General features: G+C 45.1%; 1 protein-coding gene across 2 annotated transcripts in view; it reads right to left on the bottom strand.

Annotated features, from left to right (window-relative positions):
- Positions 1-206: 206 nt before the first annotated feature.
- The window catches only part of LOC112244215 (transmembrane protein 145), a 36985-nt gene continuing 17099 nt past the window's right edge, over positions 207-20092 (bottom strand). The window contains exons 2-16 of one of the 2 annotated variants that reach the window (XM_042309132.1): positions 19684-19758; positions 19157-19234; positions 14506-14592; positions 10938-11039; positions 9184-9268; positions 8565-8636; positions 7549-7617; positions 7185-7265; positions 5924-6002; positions 4888-4981; positions 3933-4105; positions 3474-3594; positions 2500-2688; positions 2256-2316; positions 207-931 (exon numbers count right to left, since the gene is read on the bottom strand). In XM_042309132.1, the coding sequence (XP_042165066.1) occupies positions 912-931; positions 2256-2316; positions 2500-2688; positions 3474-3594; positions 3933-4105; positions 4888-4981; positions 5924-6002; positions 7185-7265; positions 7549-7617; positions 8565-8636; positions 9184-9268; positions 10938-11039; positions 14506-14592; positions 19157-19234; positions 19684-19758 (1386 nt within the window). In that variant the 3' untranslated portion in view covers positions 207-911. Of the gene's footprint in view, positions 2317-2499; positions 2689-3473; positions 3595-3932; positions 4106-4887; positions 4982-5923; positions 6003-7184; positions 7266-7548; positions 7618-8564; positions 8637-9183; positions 9269-10937; positions 11040-14505; positions 14593-19156; positions 19235-19683; positions 19759-20092 lie in introns of both variants that reach the window. The other variant, XM_042309128.1, reaches the window with a different exon arrangement.

The raw sequence follows: 20092 nt of genomic DNA, 5'->3' as shown, positions 1-20092 counted from the left end.
ATCTAATTCAAGTGTCATTTTTTACAGACTACATTATACCTTTGACTGTATGTTCTCATGTACATAACATGTGCTGTACCAGTCTGACCAAACCAAGCCTACTCCAGACATTACTACAGAAAGACAATAAAGGGCTCTTAATTAAACCATTAGAAACAGTCAATTAACCACCATTCTTCCCCCCCACACTTTTTTTTTTTTACAGATTGGATAAAAAAATATCAAAGAGAGTTGCACGTTTCATACTGAGATATTAACAAGTTATACAAAAAAATACAATGTAGTTGATTACTTCCATTACTTCCATTACTTCCTTACTTCCATTACTTCCATTACTTCCTTACTTCCATTTCTTCCATTTCTTCGAAGAAACAGGTGGTAAATTGGCCTTGACACTGTTTTATGAATTACACCCTCCCCCCTTACATTGATATCATTAGGCTATTTCATCAACTTAATGTTAAGATACATGTACATTTTTAAATGTCTGATAATGACACTTGATAACATTGATTAATATGAACATATCTACAGGTAACATTTGTATATTTGATACCGTTATATCATTGGATGTAGTGTGTGGATACGTATGATCCAGATTAAAGCACTATTCAAAGTCACTTTGAAATAAATGGCGGAACAGAAAACTAAGAGAAGGGGAACATTAAAGTGCTTCATGCAGGACAAACAGGACGTTGGTGCTACTACTTTCACAGTTACCCTAAGAGGTTTGCTTTAGTTGTTTATGGGCCCAGGACTTTTCATGTTCAGGAAGAACTACTGTTCCTACTTATGGATAAACAACAATGAGCCCCTCACACAGTTGACATGACATCATTACATACTAGTGAGGGGGGGGGGTGATTGTGAAGTTAGTTCATATCCTCGCTGGACAACTTTCCCTCCTTAAATCATGTGTCAAGGATGGAGGCTGAAATTGAAAGTAAAACAAGCTATAAGTATGATTTCTATGTAAAAAAAAAAAAAGAGTATAAAATGTAACTTTAAAACCACCCCTTTCCTTGTGCTCTATTGCATTAATACATTCACCAAGGTCTACATACATCAAGGAATTACATTCAGAGCAAGCTAATATCTTGCACTCCAGTGAGAGCTGAACAGTAGTATTGGGAGTTGAAACCGTTGTCTGGGGACAGTATGACATAAGGTTCCAGAAGAAGAAGTGACATTAACACCTCCTCACTAGCCTATATGGTATGAAATATACAAAGTTATTGAATAGTAGTACAACAGGCACGCGCACTGTATGAGCACATGGAGTATAATCAGTTTAGAGACATGCTTGTTTTAGCAGTACCTCAGTGGTCCACAGTAAACTGAACATTGTACACTTAAACATCAGTATATCAATCCTAAAGCCTGGAGCAATCAGCATATCTAAGAATATAAATCATCCCAACATATTATATATGGAGAAATTCAATATTTTGTGTTAACAACATCTGTCAAACATGAAGAAAAAAACATGAATGTATTGTTTCAGGATATGAGTGAACATTTTACTCTTGTACAATGTAATGGCATGAGAACTGCAATGGTCACAGCACCACTTGGAATTTGACAATGTGGGGAAAAAACATCCCTTTTGTAATATAAACTCTGCAACTATTTTAGAGTAATGGGAACTCATTCTCTTCAGCTATTTACACGTTTCCCTCAGCCCCTCCATTGATGCCTTATAAATTCTTGAATAAAAGTGTTCATAGGAGTTTTGTTCAGTCTCCACTGTGCGCTCCTATCATTCTATTGGTCGGGCTACATCCACTCTGTCATCTCTCCCTCCCGGTGCCTTTCTCCCTGCTCATGTTCAAATATTTATTGCTTTTTTTTTCTTTTCTTTTCATTCTCTCCATTTAGAGGTGAAAATGGGACGTTTCAAACTTCTATTCCACATGTCTGCTTATGATGACTTCCCCTTCTCTTCCTCCTTATATCCATCCCTCCTTCCCTCGTGGCTATACATAGCTTGACCTGTTTTCTGTGCTACCGGATCTTCCTCCACCTCCCTCTCGATCTTTCTCCTTCTCTCTGTGTCCCTCTTTCTCTCTGTCTGTCTCATGCCTTGGTGCCCACGCCCCCTCCCCCCTGCATGCTGAAGTACTCGGTAAAGTGGGAGGGGAGTCGTGGAGGGGGAGGGGGGGAGTGGGCAGAGAGGCGGGGGAGCATGGGGGGAGGGAGTGGGGGGAAGGTGGGTGACGACAGGTCAGCCGTGGTGGTGATGATCTTATGCTCACTGTTCCTCTGCACTTCCTGTCTCTTCCGGCCCACCGTCTCCTCCACCGTCTTCACTGGGCCCTGAGGGAGAGGGAGGTAAAGGTTGAAAGGTTAAAGGTCACGCTGGGTTGTATTTGTCACAATATCAGTTACCACATCCTTCTCTGACAACTTCCTCTGTGCTCTAACACCTCTGGAGTGTTACAGGGACTATATCGGACCTTAGTATCAGTTAGATCCTCCTCAGATCATACATCCACTCACCGACTGGATGGAGAAGAGTTCTGTGAAGTTGGGCTGGGAGTCGCCCAGGAAGGAGCTGTTCCCATAGGCATGGTGGGGGAAACTCTCACTCGCCACACCCGCCTTCGGACTAGACAGCAGGATCCCGATCTGAGAGGTCCGCACGTGGTACGGGAAGTTCTTATTGGCTGCAGAGGGCCGCGTGATAGCCTGTGGCGAGGCAGGGAGGGGGGAGAGGGGACGGATGGGAGGAATGCATCATATTCAGAATATTGTCTGTACAAATATTCCCCTCTATTCTCCATACACTGATACACATTCCTGCACATATAAGAACAGAACAGTATGTGTCTGAATGTGTCACTAACAAAGGACAGAGAGGCTCAGTCTGGTACAGAAGTCAGGGACCGATAGGCTCAGTCTGGTGCAGAAGTCTGGGACCGAGAGGCTCAGTCTGGTGCAGAAGTCTGGGACCGAGAGGCTCAGTCTGGTGCAGAAGTCTGGGACCGAGAGGCTCGGTCTGGTGCAGAAGTCAGGGACCAATAGGCTCAGTCTGGTGCAGAAGTCAGGGACCAATAGGCTCAGTCTGGTGCAGAAGTCAGGGACCAATAGGCTCAGTCTGGTGCAGAAGTCTGGGACAGAGAGGCTCAGTCTGGTGCAGAAGTCTGGGACCGAGAGGCTCAGTCTGGTGCAGAAGTCTGGGACCGAGAGGCTCGGTCTGGTGCAGAAGTCTGGGACCGAGAGGCTCGGTCTGGTGCAGAAGTCTGGGTTTGGGAGTATACTAACGCAGAGGCCGATGAGGACAGAGAGATATGACTCACATATATTAAAAGAGAGGTGAGTGTGTGCATGCCTGCGTGTGGAGGGCAGGGGGTTACTAATGAGGCGGGCGATGAGGTCTTCGAGATAATTAACGTCAACAGTGAGGCAGTGTGTGTATGTGTGCGCACATGCATGCCTGTGTGTGAGTGTGTAGAGAGATGAAGGGTACTAACGAGGAATACGATGTGAGCATAGAGGTGGATTCCCAGTTGGATGCCGTTGACGATCTTCTCCCGTGCCCAGCGAGGGATGCCAAAGTTAGCTATCAGAGCCATGACGGGCACAGCGAAAAACCTGCCAGAGGGAGAGAGAGGAGAGAGAGATAATGAGGGAGAGAGAGGAAAGAGAGATAATGAGGGAGAGAGATTATTAAGAGAGAGGAGAGAGAGATGGGGAAGGGGGAGAGTGAGATATGTAAAGGAAGGAGGAGAAAAAATGAATATGGTGGAGTTGTGACAAAAGGAAACGAGAGGCGGAGGAGGACGGATTTAAGACGAGCAAGCGAGAAGTGGAAAGATAAGGGAGACGGGGAGTTTATCGGGTGTAATGCTTTTTAGGGAATGAAGTTGATGAACCTGACAGAGAATAACTGCATGCAGAGAGTGAAGGGTTGTAGGGCTATGTCCTCTCACCAGAGTGTGTATGCCGTGAAGAAGGGGATGTAGAAGGATTGCTTCTCAGGGTAGTGTTTGAGGGAGATCAGGACGGCGTAGCAGAACCACACGTAGGCCAGCAGCTGGAGACCCATCAGACCGTAGCCCGCCGGGCTGTCATATGCATACAGCACCTCACCTGGGTCAAAGAACTGAGACACACACACACTTACAACGTCATACAACCACTCTAATGGACCGCACCCTACTAATCAACCTACTAACTTTACCCTCAAATAGCAGAGAGGTGTATCACAATACGTTCCCCAGCATGTGTTGTAACAGCCTGTGGTTTGCTGACATGTTGGGATGTGAAATCTACTCGTTTTCGTTGGTGAGTGTGTCTGCAAGTGTGTGCATGTACATGTATGTTTGTTTGTTTGTTTGTGCGTCATTGACACTTCTCTACAACTGGGTCATTGACAATGCCTCTGCTTGCGGGCTATGTATTCAGTTTCACAGGCCAGAGACTGGATATCATTGGTCAAACAGGGTTACCCTCGGTCGTCCCCTGCATTATGTATGTACAGGGCCAGTGCTAGGCACCGACAGGCTGGGTAAGAAACTCCTATCCCTGTATACCACAGTACATCAGGAGTAGGTCCCTTTAATTTCACCTTTATCTTACGAGGAGGTTCCATGATATGTGAACCTCATTTTCAAGAGGGACCCATTCTAAATTATAGTAGAGCACATTTTACACTTGTAATGGAGGTGATTCTGTGATCCATGCTCGGCTGATGAGTAACCGTGCCCGAGACCTGAAGACTAGCTCCTAGAGCAAATACCTAGACTTCAACTCAGTAGGCTAACATAGTGTTGTGGGACACAGGAATCCCCGGTTGAAACTTAGACCGTCATACACTGGCCCTTCACGTATCGCATGGACAGTAGGAGTGTAGCAGCAGCAGTTCTGTAGTGTAGGCTGCAGTACCTCTGCCTCGTATATGAAGAGGATGATATAGGTGACGGTGTAGACTGTCATGTAGATGGACAGCTTGACAGATCCACTGTGGCTGATCCTCGCCCTGACAGAGACAGATACACACAGGGGGGTTAGCTTTCACACAGACAGATGAACACACACACACACACTCTCTCTGGGATACTGGTACGAGTTAGAAGGAGTAAGACAGAGAGAGACTGGGCTACTGGTTACGAGTTAGAAGGAGTAAGCCAGAGAGAGACTGGGCTACTGGTACGAGTTAGAAGGAGTAAGCCAGAGAGAGACTGGGCTACTGGTACGAGTTTAGAAGGAGTAAGACAGAGAGAGACTGGGCTACTGGTTACGAGTTAGAAGGAGTAAGACAGAGAGAGACTGGCCTACTGGTTACGAGTTAGAAAGAGTAAGCCAGAGAGAGACTGGGCTACTGGTACGAGTTTAGAAGGAGTAAGACAGTGAGAGACTGGGCTACTGGTTACGAGTTAGAAGGAGTAAGACAGAGAGAGACTGGCCTACTGGTTACGAGTTAGAAGGAGTAAGACAGAGAGAGACTGGCCTACTGGTTACGAGTTAGAAGGAGTAAGACAGAGAGAGACTGGCCTACTGGTTACGAGTTAGAAGGAGTAAGACAGAGAGAGACTGGCCTACTGGTTACGAGTTAGAAGGAGTAAGACAGAGAGAGACTGGCCTACTGGTTACGAGTTAGAAGGAGTAAGACAGAGAGAGACTGGCCTACTGGTTACGAGTTAGAAGGAGACAGAGAGAGACTGGTCTACTGGTTACGAGTTAGAAGGAGACAGAGAGAGACTGGCCTACTGGTTACGAGTTAGAAGGAGACAGAGAGAGTGGCTGGAGGATTTAATCCTGAGACACGCTGTAAGCAGTGAACCTGTCAGCCAGCCAAGCAGTTAGACTGACATGTCCTCTATGGTAGAGGGTGTTATTAAGGCTGGGACAGCTACTGTAGCTCTGACCCTGAGACCATAGGTGAGATGGCCTGAGACACACACACAAACACACTCCCTACCTGGTGACAGTGAAGCCTTTTCCCAGCAGGATCAGCATCAGCAGGAACACCAGGAAACTGACAGAGAACAGTAATTTCCCTGGAGAGAGAGAGAGAGATGGCGAGAAGGAGGGAAGAAAATGAGAACCCCACAGAGTGAAAGAAAGATTACTGTAAGTAGGTTATAGTATCTGAATATGTAACATCATACCAGAACCTGAAATCAGGTCACTCACTCACTCCAGCACACGCTCACACACACTTGCAACACACACCCAAATAAGGACACACTCATCCTCTCGTGTGCACTCTCTTACACTGCATGGGTTGTGTGGGAAAGTTTCTGCTTTACATCCTTTATCAGGGTGTTTCTGCATTACATCCTTTATCAGGGTGATTCTGCATTACATCCTTTATCAGGGTGATTCTGCATTACATCCTTTATCAGGGTGTTTCTGCATTACATCCTTTATCAGGGTGTTTCTGCATTACATCCTTTATCAGGGTGATTCTGCATTACATCCTTTATCAGGGTGTTTCTGCATTACATCCTTTATCAGGGTGTTTCTGCATTACATCCTTTATCAGGGTGATTCTGCATTACATCCTTTATCCGGATGATTCTGCATTACATCCTTTATCAGGATGATTCTGCATTACATCCTTTATCAGGGTGTTTCTGCATTACATTCTTTATCAGGGTGATTCTGCATTACATCCTTTATCAGGGTGTTTCTGGATTACATCCTTTATCAGGGTGTTTCTGGATTACATCCTTTATCAGGGTGATTCTGCATTACATCCTTTATCAGGGTGTTTCTGCATTACATCCTTTATTAGGGTGTTTCTGCTTTACATCCTTTATCATGGTGTTTCTGCTTTACATCCTTTATCAGGTGTTTCTGCATTACATCCTTTATCAGGGTGTTTCTGCATTACATCCTTTATCAGGGTGTTTCTGCATTACATCCTTTATCATGGTGTTTCTGCTTTACATCCTTTATCATGGTGTTTCTGTTTACATCCTTTATCATGGTGTTTCTGGATTACATCCTTTATCATGGTGTTTCTGCATTACATCCTTTATCAGGGTGTTTCTGCATTACATCCTTTATCAGGGTGTTTCTGCATTACATCCTTTATCAGGGTGTTTCTGGATTACATCCTTTATCAGGGTGTTTCTGGATTACATCCTTTATCAGGGTGTTTCTGGATTACATCCTTTATCAGGGTGTTTCTGCTTTACATCCTTTATCAGGGTGTTTGTGATGATCAGACTCACCCATTATCTTGAGACTGCCGTTGCCCACTCCATCTCTGGCATACAGGCCCCAGTAGATACAGTGGAACAAAAGGCTGACAACTGAGGGGAGGAGGAGGGAGGAGAGGGAGAGACAGAGAGAGGGATATTTCACTGTTCTGCACTGCAGAGCTGCATATAGCAGCAGCAGTCCTACCCTACACAGAGACAGGGAGCTATCTGTATGGTGCTGAAGCAGTGGTTAATATCTATGATAATCAGAAGGAGTCATTACCATGTCTGAGATGCCAACGACTGCAGTGTGTGAGTCAGATGGTGATGCTGCTGCAGCCGGCCGCCTGTGGGTGTGTGTGTGTGTATGAGTGGAGTTGTGGTCCACACTCACCCTCTACACCAGCCGCAGTCATAAACATCTTATATGTCGTATGGAGAAGCTGCCTTCCTTTCAGATTATCTGGGAGAGATAGAGAGCGAGAGACAAATAAAGAGAGATATGAAGAGGAAAGAGACAGATGAAGAGGAGAGAGATGAAGAGGAGAGAGAGAGACAGATGAAGAGGAGAGAGAGATGAGGAGAGAGAGAGATGAAGAGGAGAGAGAGACAGATGAAGAGGAGAGAGATGAAGAGGAGAGAGAGAGAGATGAAGAGGAGAGAGAGAAGAGGAGAGAGAGAGACAGATGAAGAGGAGAGAGATGAGGAGAGAGAGACAGATGAAGAGGAGAGAGATGAAGAGGAGAGAGAGAGACACAGATGGAGAGAGAGATGAGGAGAGAGAGACAGATGAAGAGGAGAGAGAGACAGATGAAGAGGAGAGAGATGAAGAGGAGAGAGAGAGACACAGATGAAGAGGAGAGAGAGATGAGGAGAGAGATGAAGAGGAGAGAGCGAGACAGATGAAAAGAGAGAGAGCGGTGGGTTAGAGGGGAAAGATGCAGTGACAGAGACACAAAAACAGAGATGGTAATGTAAAGAGAAGGATAGAGAATGAGAGGGAGGGGAGTGGTGTATTAGGCATTAGTATGTGCAGCAGGAGTCTTATCTGAGAAGATACTCTTCATATTGTAACTCTGTCACATCTGCCTTCCCTTCATCTGCCCCACTTTACTTTCCCCGGCTACATGTTCAGCCCTAATGACAAGTTCCTCCACCAGAGAGGGGCCACTCTTCCCTAATTCCAGAAAGACATGCCCCATGACTCCATAATGACAAGCTCTATTCCTCTACTCTTTGTCTTCATTCCAGAAAGGACTAGCACTAATTCTGACCTTTGGTGCATTAATGCCAATGAGACATTTGTGTGAAGATGGGAGTTAAGAGCCAAGATCTCAGGTTAGGATTGGCTGCTAAGTGCTTTTCTGGTGTGAGGAAGACAAGATCTGATGTTGTTCCTCAGGCACTTACAGGCAAAATAACATGAGAGGATGAAGACCAGGGAGAAGATAACCAGGAACGTGATGTCAGTTTCCAGGATCCCTGAGAATAGAGGCATGGGGTTAGTGAGAGGTAGATAGAGAGAGAGAGAGAGAGAGAGAGAGAGAGAGAGAGAGGAGACAGAGAGAGAGACAGAGAGAGATGAAGAGAGAGAGATAAAGAGGTAAAGAGAGAGAGAGAGACAGAGAGAGAGAGAGGGGTAGAGAGAGAGGTAAAAGAGAGAGGTAGAGAGGGAGAAAGGGAGGGAGAAATGGAGGGTGAAATCAAAAGCATGAGAGAGAGGGCAGATAGAGGGTGTGAGATCGTGATGAGAACGAGGGGGAGGGAGGGGAAAAGAGAGAGTGACAGAGAGAGAGAGACAGAAAGAGAGAGGTCATTAGAACATCAGAATAAGAGAGTAGCTTAATATTGTCATTTTCTAAACTGCGTTTCCTTTTTACCCATTCCACTCATGTTAATCCATCATCATTAATTCATTCATCCATTCCTTCGTTGTAATAATTTGTTCATTTTAATATGCTTTATTGGCCGTGTTAAATAGTGTTGGACGAGCCATTAACGTTCATTCTGTAATCTGTGTCGTTCTCACCAAACTCGTCTGCAGAGAAATGTTGTGTCCAGAAAGACTGGCCATTGGTCAGCTTCATCTCATACTCCAGCTGCAAACCTTCCCCCTGAGAGACAGAGACAGAGAGGGAGAGGGAGAGGGAGAGGGAGAGGGAGAGACCGGGGAGTTAGATGGAGCGACAGTGAGTGCACAAAGAGCTCATTTCACAGAGAAGAGTTCAAAGCCTCTAGAGTTTGTGTTGTTGTACTGTAAGTGAGAGAAAAAAACCTTTGATTTCATCTGCCAGCCAAGACTCGATCTCAGTACCTCCATCAGAGGAGTGAGGAGCATGAACCGTGCACTGTCACAAAATCAATACTAGCCAGGCAGGACTGGGAGAGAGGGAGAGAGAACTTGAGAGACAGAGAGTAGTGAGAGGAGACATGCAGGGCTGGGAGAGAGGGAGAGAGACGGAGAGCAGTGAGGAGACAGGCAGAACTGGGACAGAAAGAGAGAGACATTGAGAGACAGCAGTGAGAGGAGACAGGCAGGACTGGATTGGAGGGAGAGAGAGAAACATTGAGAGACAGCAGTGAGAGGAGACAGGCAGGACTGGGTTGGAGGGAGAGAGAGGAGACAGGCAGGACTGGGTTGGAGGGAGAGAGAGAAACATTGAGAGACAGCAGTGAGAGGAGATGAAGTTACGCAGAGAAAGAAGGCCACGGTAAAAGAGAGATTCAAAGAGTGAGTGAACAAGAAAGAGTAAGAATGAGAGAAAGAGGTGAAGAGAAAGACAGAGAGAGTAAGAACTGAGAGAGGGTGGAAGGCGTGTATTATATTGGCAGTGTGCAGGCGAGGTAAGGCTGGGCGAGACGGGGAGAGTCCCTGGGGCCATGTGGGCCGGAGACAGAGCTTTAACTTCAGTCCTACACCATTAGGCATCATGTCCGTCAACTGCCCTCCACTTGCTGCCGTGACAACACAACACACTCTCCAGGAAACATCCACTTCAATCCTGTCTGTCCCTCTTCACAAACACTCTACTAACACCACAACACTGCCAGTCAGTGTTAGGATACACTGGCCTTGCCACAACACACAGTCGCACACACACACAGGTGCACACACACACAGGCGCGCACACACACACAGGCGCACACACACACACAGGCGCACACACACACACAGGCGCACACACACGCACGCACGCACACTTGTGCATCCATTTGCGCACACAAAAGCACACATTCAGAGAAGATCTACACTGAGCATACCAAACACCTTCCTAATATTGAGTTGCACCCCCCTCAATTCATCAGGGCATGGACTATACAAGGTGTCGAAAGCTTTCCACAGGGATGCTGGCCCATGCTGACTCCAATGCTTCCCACACTTGTGTCAAGTTGGCTGGATGTCCTTTGGGTGGTGAACCATTCTTGATACACAGGAAACTGTTGAGCGTGAAAAGCCCAGCACAATCATTTTTTGTTTTGCCCATTCACCTTCTGAATGGCGCACAATCCATGTCTCAATTGTGTCAAGGCTTAAAAATCCTTTAACCCTCATCCTCTTCATCTACACTGATTGAAATGGATTTAACATGTGACACCAATAAGGGATTAACCTGGATTAACCTGGTCTCTGTCATGGAAAGAGCAGGAGTTCTTAATGTGTTGTATGTCAATCTGTGAGTGTATATGTTATGTGTGTGTGGGGAGGGGGTGCGGTGTGTGTCATCAGAGTAACAATGTCTGTGTGCGCTAGCCATCAGTGAGAAGTGAAAGGTCAGTGCTCACCCCACACTTGCTTAGAGCAATGTACCACCATCTCTCCCTCACCGAGCGGAAACTACGACCTCCCACACAACTCAGCACCTCCTCATCTCCCTCTCCTTCCACCTTAGAGACAGAAAGAGAGAGAGACAGAGTTAATATTTCAAAAACACATTGAATCAACACATTTCCAAAGAGGGAGTTACACACAGACCCCTCTGTCTCACATACACACACTCCTCACACCTCAAAATAGCTCTTTTAGTTAGAACTAAAAACAACCACAGTCCCATAGGAAAACATACAAGACAAGCCCACATATACAGGGCCTTCAGAAAGTATTCATACCTCTTGACTTATTCCACATTTTGTTGTGTTACAGCCTGAATTAAAAATTGTTTAAATATTTTTTTTCCCTCACCCATCTACACAATACCCCATACGGACAAAGTGAAAAGATGTTTAGACATTTTTGCAAGTTTATTGACAATTAAATACAGAAATAGCTTAATTACATACGTTTTCACACCCGAGTCAATACTTTGTAGAAGCACCTTTCGCGGCGATTACCGCCTTGAGTCGTCTTGGGTATGTCTGTTTCAGCTTCGAGTCGTATTGGGTATGTCTGTTTCAGCTTCGAGTCGTATTGGGTATGTCTGTTTCAGCTTCGAGTCGTATTGGGTATGTCTGTTTCAGCTTCGAGTCGTCTTGGGTATGTCTGTTTCAGCTTCGAGTCGTCTTGGGTATGTCTGTTTCAGCTTCGAGTCGTCTTGGGTATGTCTGTTTCAGCTTCGAGTCGTCTTGGGTATGTCTGTTTCAGCTTCGAGTCGTATTGGGTATGTCTGTTTCAGCTTCGGTCGTCTTGGGTATGTCTGTTTCAGCTTCGAGTCGTCTTGGGTATGTCTGTTTCAGCTTGGTCGTCTTGGGTATGTCTGTTTCAGCTTCGAGTCGTCTTGGGTATGTCTGTTTCAGCTTCGAGTGTCTTGGGTATGTCTGTTTCAGCTTCGAGTCGTCTTGGGTATGTCTGTTTCAGCTTCGAGTCGTATTGGGTATGTCTGTTTCAGCTTCGAGGGGGTATGTCTGTTTCAGCTTCGAGTCGTATTGGGTATGTCTGTTTCAGCTTCGAGTCGTCTTGGGTATGTCTGTTTCAGCTTCGAGTCGTCTTGGGTATGTCTGTTTCAGCTTCGAGTCGTCTTGGGTATGTCTGTTTCAGCTGAGTCGTCTTGGGTATGTCTGTTTCAGCTTCGAGTCGTCTTGGGTATGTCTGTTTCAGCTTCGAGTCGTCTTGGGTATGTCTGTTTCAGCTTCGAGTCGTCTTGGGTATGTCTGTTTCAGCTTCGAGTCGTCTTGGGTATGTCTGTTTCAGCTTTCGTCTTGGGTATGTCTGTTTCAGCTTCGAGTCTTGGGTATGTCTGTTTCAGCTTCGAGTCGTCTTGGGTATGTCTGTTTCAGCTTCGAGTCGTCTTGGGTATGTCTGTTTCAGCTTCGAGTCGTCTTGGGTATGTCTGTTTCAGCTTCGAGTCGTCTTGGGTATGTCTGTTTCAGCTTCGAGTCGTCTTGGGTATGTCTGTTTCAGCTTCGAGTCGTCTTGGGTATGTCTGTTTCAGCTTCGAGTCGTCTTGGGTATGTCTGTTTCAGCTTCGAGTCGTCTTGGGTATGTCTGTTTCAGCTTCGAGTCGTCTTGGGTATGTCTGTTTCAGCTTCGAGTCGTCTTGGGTATGTCTGTTTCAGCTGTCTCTTGGGTATGTCTGTTTCAGCTTCGAGTCGTCTTGGGTATGTCTGTTTCAGCTTCGAGTCGTCTTGGGTATGTCTGTTTCAGCTTCGAGTCGTCTTGGGTATGTCTGTTTCAGCTTCGAGTCGTCTTGGGTATGTCTGTTTCAGCTTCGAGTCGTCTTGGGTATGTCTGTTTCAGCTTCGAGTCGTCTTGGGTATGTCTGTTTCAGCTTCGAGTCGTCTTGGGTATGTCTGTTTCAGCTTCGAGTCGTCTTGGGTATGTCTGTTTCAGCTTCGAGTCGTCTTGGGTATGTCTGTTTCAGCTTCGAGTCGTCTTGGGTATGTCTGTTTCAGCTTCGAGTCGTCTTGGGTATGTCTGTTTCAGCTTCGAGTCGTCTTGGGTATGTCTGTTTCAGCTTTGCACATATGGATTTGGTGATTTTCTCCAATACCTCCTTGCAGATTTTCTAAAGCTCTGTTTAGTTAGATGGGGAGTGGCGGGGAGCAGCAATCTTCAAGTCTTTCCACAGGGACTCAAGTCTTGGCTGGGCCACTCAAGGACTGTCATATTCTTGTTCTGAAGACATTCCAGAGTTACTTTGGCTGTATGTTTGGGGTCATTGTCCTATTGGAACGTAAATCTTCGCCCCATTTTGAAGGTCGTTTGCACTCTGAAGCAGGTTCTCACCAAGAATTTGCTTGTATTTAGCTCCATTCGTTGTTCCCTCTATTCTTACCAGTCACCGAGTCCTTCCCGCTGAAAAGCATCCCCATGGCATGAGTCTGACCCCACCATGCTTCACAGTAGGGATGGTGTTAGACGGATGAGGAGCTGTGCCTGGTTTTCTCCAGACATAGCACTTTGCATTCAGGCCAAGAGTTAAATTGATATTTTGCCTTATGATCTCAGTCATTCATGTGCCTTTTTGTAAACTAAAGGCGTGTTGTCATGTGCCTTTTTCTCAGGAGTAGCTTCCGTCTGGCCATTCTCCCATAAACCCAGATTGGTGAAGTGCTATAGAGCCTTCAAACTCAACTCTGGACCTCAAAGCCAATTCCACTGCATTTTTTCCTTGTTGCCCTTTAATCAGGGACTGATTTGGGTTAATTAATTATCAGGTAGCACAGTAAACCAGCAGGCTCCGGACATCGTAGGGAAAGAGTTGAAATATCTGTGCTGTAGAGACAGTTGTTCTTCTGGCAGGTTCTCCCATCTCAGCCAAGGAACTCTGTAGTTCTGTCAGAGTAGTCAATGGGTTCTTGGTCACCTCCCTGACCAAGGTCCTTCTTGCCCAGTTGCTCAGTTTGGTTGGACAGCCTGGTCTAGGCAGAGTCTGGGTAGATCCATATTTTTCCCATTTCCCAACGATTGGAGACCACTGTGCTCTTGGAACCTTTCAACACTATAAATTGTTTTACACCCTTCCCCAGATATATGCCTCATCACAATTCTCCCTCAGAGCTCTACGGAGAGTTCTCTGGACTTCATGGTCTGGTTTCTGCTCTGACATGCACTATCAACTGTGGGACCTTATATATACACCGGTGTGTTTTTATTGGCCACAGGTGGACTCCAATCAAGTTGTAGCGACATCTCACGTACGACCAAAGTAAATTGAATGCACCTGAACTCAGCTTGGAGTGTCATAGCAAAGGGTATTGATATTTCAGATATTTCATTTTCAATAAATTAACAAAACATCTCTAAAACATGGTTTGACTTTGTCATTATGTGGTATGTGTGTATTTTTATATTTAATCTATTTAATTTTGAATTCAGACTGTAACACAACAAAATGTGGAATACGTCAATGGGTATGAATACGTTCTGAAGGCACTATATAAGACAGAGAGCTGTAGAGGTTGTCCATGTTCTTACCACACAGCCAGACCAGGTGTAGCGTGTGGTCAGGTTGATAACCTGGTTATTCTCTGGTCTCAACACCGCCTCTTTCTGGTAGCAGTCCTGCGGTCAAGAAATACGGTCAAGAATAATAAAGAAACGGTGTCATACACACATCACATTATGCACACAGGTACTGGACGAATTAACCATAGAAATAGAATGAATAGAAAGGGAATCTCCATTCAAGTCAATGATGGCATAATCACTGGCAGCCATTTTGAGTCCACCCATAGTCCCAGGTGGTATTAGATAGAACGTCGCAAGTAGAAAAGGACTCCCGTGGGTCTTGCAGGTTGCGTGGTATTCCGGCAGAAATCAAAGTGATGTTCTAGAGTCTAGTTTGGTACAGGATGCGACAGTCCACAAGAACAGGCAGTACAGGAATAGTTTTAAACAGATTTTTTTGGGGGGGAAGGGTTAGTCTCACTCACACTCCTTGCTCCAGTTGTAGCCAGTCACTACTTTGCCTCAGTTGCCAACGTATGTCAGTGAATGATGAAGCCTTCAAGAGAGGAATTGTAACATCTCGTTGCAGCCAAGGATCCATCCCTAACAGTAGAGCCATTTAAAGGAAAGAGCAATGTTTTATCAAAATTTGATATATGCACTACCGTTCAAAAGTTTGGGGTCACTTAGAAATGTCCTTTTTTCCCATGAATACATACATGAAAATAGTTGCAAATTGAATAGGAAATATAGTCAAGACGGTGACAAGGTTATAAATAATGATTTTAAATTGAAATAATAATTGTGTCCTTCAAACTTTGCTTTCGTCAAAGAATCTTCCATTTGCAGCAATTACAGCCTTGCAGACCTTTGGCATTCTAGCTGTCAATTTGTTGAGGTAATCTGAAGAAATTTCATCCCATGCTTTCTGAAGCACCTCTCACAAGTTGGATTGGCTTGATGGACACTTCTTACGTACCATACGGTCAAGCTGCTCCCACAAAAGCTCAATAGGGTTGAGATCCGGTGACTATAATTGAGTGGCCAGCAATACCAGCTGACTGCTTCTTCCCTAATTAGTTCTTGCATAGTTTGGAGCTGTGTTTTGGGTCATTGTCCTGTTGTAGGAGGAAATTGGCTCCAATTAAGCACCGTCCACAGGGTATGGCATGGCGTTGCAAAATGGAGGGATAGCCTTCCTTCTTCAAGATCCCTTTTACACTGTACAACTCTCCCACCTTACCACCACCAAAGCAGCCCCAGACCTTCACATTGCCTCCACCATGCTTGACAGATGGCGTCAAGCACTCCTCCAGCATCTTTTCATTTTTTCTGCATCTCATGTATGTTCTTCTTTGTGATCCGAACACCTCAATCTTAGATTCGTCTGTCCTTAACACTTTTTTTACAATCTTCCTCTGTCCAGTGTCTGTGTTATTTTGCCCATCTTAATCTTTTCTTTTTATTGGCCAGTCTGAGATATGTTTTTTTCTTTGCAACTCTGCCTAGAAGGCCAGCATCCCAGAATCACCTTTTCACTGTTGACCTTGAGACTGGTGTTTTGTGGGTACTATTTAATGAAGCTGCCAGTTGAGGACTTGTGAGGCATCTGTTTCTCAAACTAGACACTCTAATGTACTTGTCCTCTTGCTCAGTTGTGCACCGGGGCCTCCCACTCCTCTTTCTATTCTGGTTAGAGCCAGTTTGCTCTGTTCTGTGAAGGGAGTAGTACACAGCATTGTACCAGATCTTCAGTTTCTTGGCAATTTCTCACATGAAATAGCCTTAATTTCTCAGAACAATAATAGACTGACGAGTTTCAGAAGAAAGGTCTTTGTTTCTGGACATTTTGAGCCTGTAATCGAACCCACAAATGCTGATGCTCCAGATACTCGACGAGTCTAAAGAAGGCCAGTTTTATTGCTTCTTTAATCAGAACAACAGTTTTCAGCTGTGCTAACATAATTGCAAAAGGGTTTTCTAATGATCAATTAGCCTTTTAAAATGATAAACTTGTATTAGCTAACACAATGTGCCATTGGAACACAGGAGTGATGGTTACTGATAATGTAGATGTAGATACTACATAAAAAATCTGCTGTTTCCAGCTACAATAGTCATTTACAAGATTAACAATGTCTACACTGTATTTCTGATCAATTTGATGTTATTTTAAATGGACAAAAAAGTGCTTTTCTTTCAAAAACAAGGACATTTTTAAGTGACCCCAAACTTTTGAACGCTAGTGTATATTGAACCAAAATATAAACGCAACATTTAAAGTGTTGGTCCCACGTTTCATGAGCTGAAATATAAGATCCCCGAAATGTTCCATACGTACAAAAAGCTTATTTCTCAAATTTTATGCACAGATTTGTTTACATCCCTGTTAGTGAGCCTTTCACCTTTGCCAAGATAATCGATCCACCTGACATGTGTGGCATATCAATAAGCTGACTAAACTGCATGATAATTACACAGCTGTGCCTTGTGCTGGGGACAATAGAAGGCCACAACACAATGCTAGAGATGTCTCAAGTTGAGGGAGTGTGCAATTGGCAGGCTGAGTGCAGTAATGTCCACCAGAGCTTTTGCCAGAGAATTTGTTAATTTCGCTACCATAAGCCGCCTCCAATGTTGTTTTAGAGAATTTGGCAGTACGTCCAACCGGCCTCACAACCGCAGACCATGTGTAACCACGCCAGTCCAGGACCTCCACATCCAACTGCGGGATGGCCTGCGGGATTGTCTGAGACCAGCCACCCAGACTGCTGATGAAACTGGAGTGTATTTCTATCTGTATTAAAGCCCTTTTGTGGGAAAAAACTAATTCGTTTTTACGGGGCCTGGCTCCCCAGTGAGTGGGCCTGGCTTCCAAGTGGGTGTGTCTATGCCCTCCCAGGTCCACCTGAAGCCACAGGACTCTTTTCGAAGGCTCTATTTCTCTAAGTATGAGCATTGCGAACCATAGGTTGGGATTTTACATGTGCTTTGAACAACACAGCAGCTTTTCGCAATGTTTTGTCATTTCTGTATAACAAACAAGAGTAGACCATGAAGTTGGCTCTTTTACAATGGGGGTTAATGGGAAAGAATGTTTGTTTCCCCCAATTTGTGGGTGTGGTCGAGGGGAATTCCTTCATATGATGTGAATATCAACTGGCTATACCAGGAAGTAAAAGCATGATGTGTACCCTTCAAAATGTGCTTTGATTTGTTAAGTAAACTCAACCGATATTACAAAAAAAAGAAATTGGCTGTTTTCGCTGCATAACATGTAGAAGTTGTCCCTTTTCAGGTTTAGAAGACTGCTAAATGCTAACTCCCATTTGTATAAGCTGGTTAGCATAGCTAGCATACAGAAATCGGTGGTGGTGGTCAGTCATTTTTAACTGTCATGCAGTTGATTGGTAACAATGACATAAACATGCATTGGGTTTGACATCCATACAAACATTATATTCAGATTTTTACCTCAACATAGTGTGAAATACACATGTAAACAATAGGCTAAATGTAGGATCATTTTGCTGGGGAGCAATGAGGAGACTCAGGATCTTTTGCCCACGGCCCTTACCCCACACGTTTCATGACAATTCCATTGTTTTGGTCGAGTTTGATTGACCTCTACTGCGTCCATCAGTTGATAGAACATTCCAAAATACCATGGAAATTATTGCATCACAATACCAGGCAGTGATTGTCACATTCTGACCTTAGTTCCTTTTTTTATGTCTCTATTTTTGGTTTGGTCAGGGCGTGAGTTGGGGTGGGCTTTCTATGTTTTTGTTCTATGTTTTGTATTTCTGTGTTTGGCCTGGTATGGTTCCCAATCGGAGGCAGCTGTCTATCGTTGTCTCTGATTGAGAACCATACTTAGGTAGCCTGTTCCCACCTGTGTTTGTGGGAAGTTTTTTCCTGCTGTGTCACCTGATAGGACTGTTTCGTTTTTCACCTTTGTTATTTTGTGTTCAGATTAATAAAGTTAACATGGACACGTACCACGCTGCATTTTGGTCCCATCCTTCATATTCCTCATCAGACGAGGACGAGAATCGTTACAGAACTACCCTCCAAAAACGTACCAAGCAGCGTGGTAAGGAGGAGTAGCGCGATCTGGAGAAATGGACATGGGAGGAGATATTGGATGGCAAGGGACCCTGGGCACAGGCTGGGGAATATCGCCACCCCAAAGAAGACCTGGAGGCAACAGGCACGAGAGGCAGCCCCAAAAAAATGTTTGGGTACACGGGGAGATTGGCGGAGTCAGGCGATAGACCTGAGCCAACTTACCGGAAGAAGCGTAGTACAGGTCAGGCACCGTGTTATGCGGTCAAGCGCACAGTGTCGCCAGTACGCACTCATAGCCCGGTGCGCTATAGGCCAGCCCCCCGCAAGTGCCATGCTGCATTTTGGTCCGATCCTTCATATTCCTCATCAGTGATTGTGAGTGTACCCATGAGTTTACCAGTCAAATTGCCAAGGTTAGAGCATCCAAGCTCGTTCTATTCATTCTATTTCTATGGAACTAACTCCATATAAAGAAACAGAAATGCCTGCACACACAATGTTGCCCAGATCACAGAAGGAGCATGGTCAGGTAAAACAGAGCAGATGGAAACACACACACATACATATACACACATGCCAAGTGTGACACAGAGTAGTGGTTTCTCACCTTGTCAGGCTTCTTGTACACAGCTGGCCACTGAGAGCTGTCATCAAAGTAGAGCAATATATTCTGACAGCATCGCGACTAGAGAGGAGAGAATGGAGGAGGGAAGGAATGGGAAAAGGGGGCCTAAGATTAATACCAGACTGCCTCAAAGTCTGTAGACCACTAACAGCAACCGGAGGAACACAGAAAGGAGGACAGAAATAACAAAAGAGGAGAGGATAGAGAGGAGAGGAGAGGACAGGGTAAATGTATGGAGAATATAACAGGAACAGACAAGGGTAGATACAACTACCAAAGACAGAAAGAGTGAGGAGCGAGAGGGAGAGAAAATGAATCAGTGAGGAGAGAGACAAGAGAGAAATGGACATAGAGGAAATATGATGAAGGGAAGAAAAGAATAGGGTACAGGGGGACAATTTGAGAGAGAGAGAGAGAAACTCACTAAGAGGGAGAGATTCAACAATACTGATGAAACAAAATAAGAAAAGAGAATGATAGATAGGAGATCAGCTGACCTATAACCTCACCTTTTGGTAGCGGAACCGGAAGTCCAGACGTCCAAAGTCAGTGAGAAAACAGAAGCGAGTAAGGAACAACCAGTCCTGTTTAGAGTGGGGAACCAGAGACGGGGCGAGGAGGGAGACAGGGGCATAGGGTAGAGAATGGGGAGAGGAGAGGGGGAGATGAAGGTGAGATGGGGAAGAGAGCAGGAAAACCTGGCTGTAATACTCAACCAGCATCATGTCAAGATATAGTGCTGATGGTATACAGTGCTTCACTGTTCTTCCATAAGGCACTGCAGCAGGGTATCAGTCAATGGGCTGTCCTGCAGATGTAGGCTGACAGACACATGCACAGGCTGTATAGAATTGATCATTTTAAACAACACAGAAAAGGTTGAACTTACAGCTGTACTATATCTCATAGATAGCGAGC

Source organism: Oncorhynchus tshawytscha, linkage group LG03 (assembly GCF_018296145.1).
Source record: "Oncorhynchus tshawytscha isolate Ot180627B linkage group LG03, Otsh_v2.0, whole genome shotgun sequence".
Taxonomy (NCBI): domain Eukaryota; kingdom Metazoa; phylum Chordata; class Actinopteri; order Salmoniformes; family Salmonidae; genus Oncorhynchus; species Oncorhynchus tshawytscha.
The sequence above is the reverse complement of the archived record's forward strand: the minus strand, read 5'-3'. Positions and strand labels throughout refer to the sequence as shown.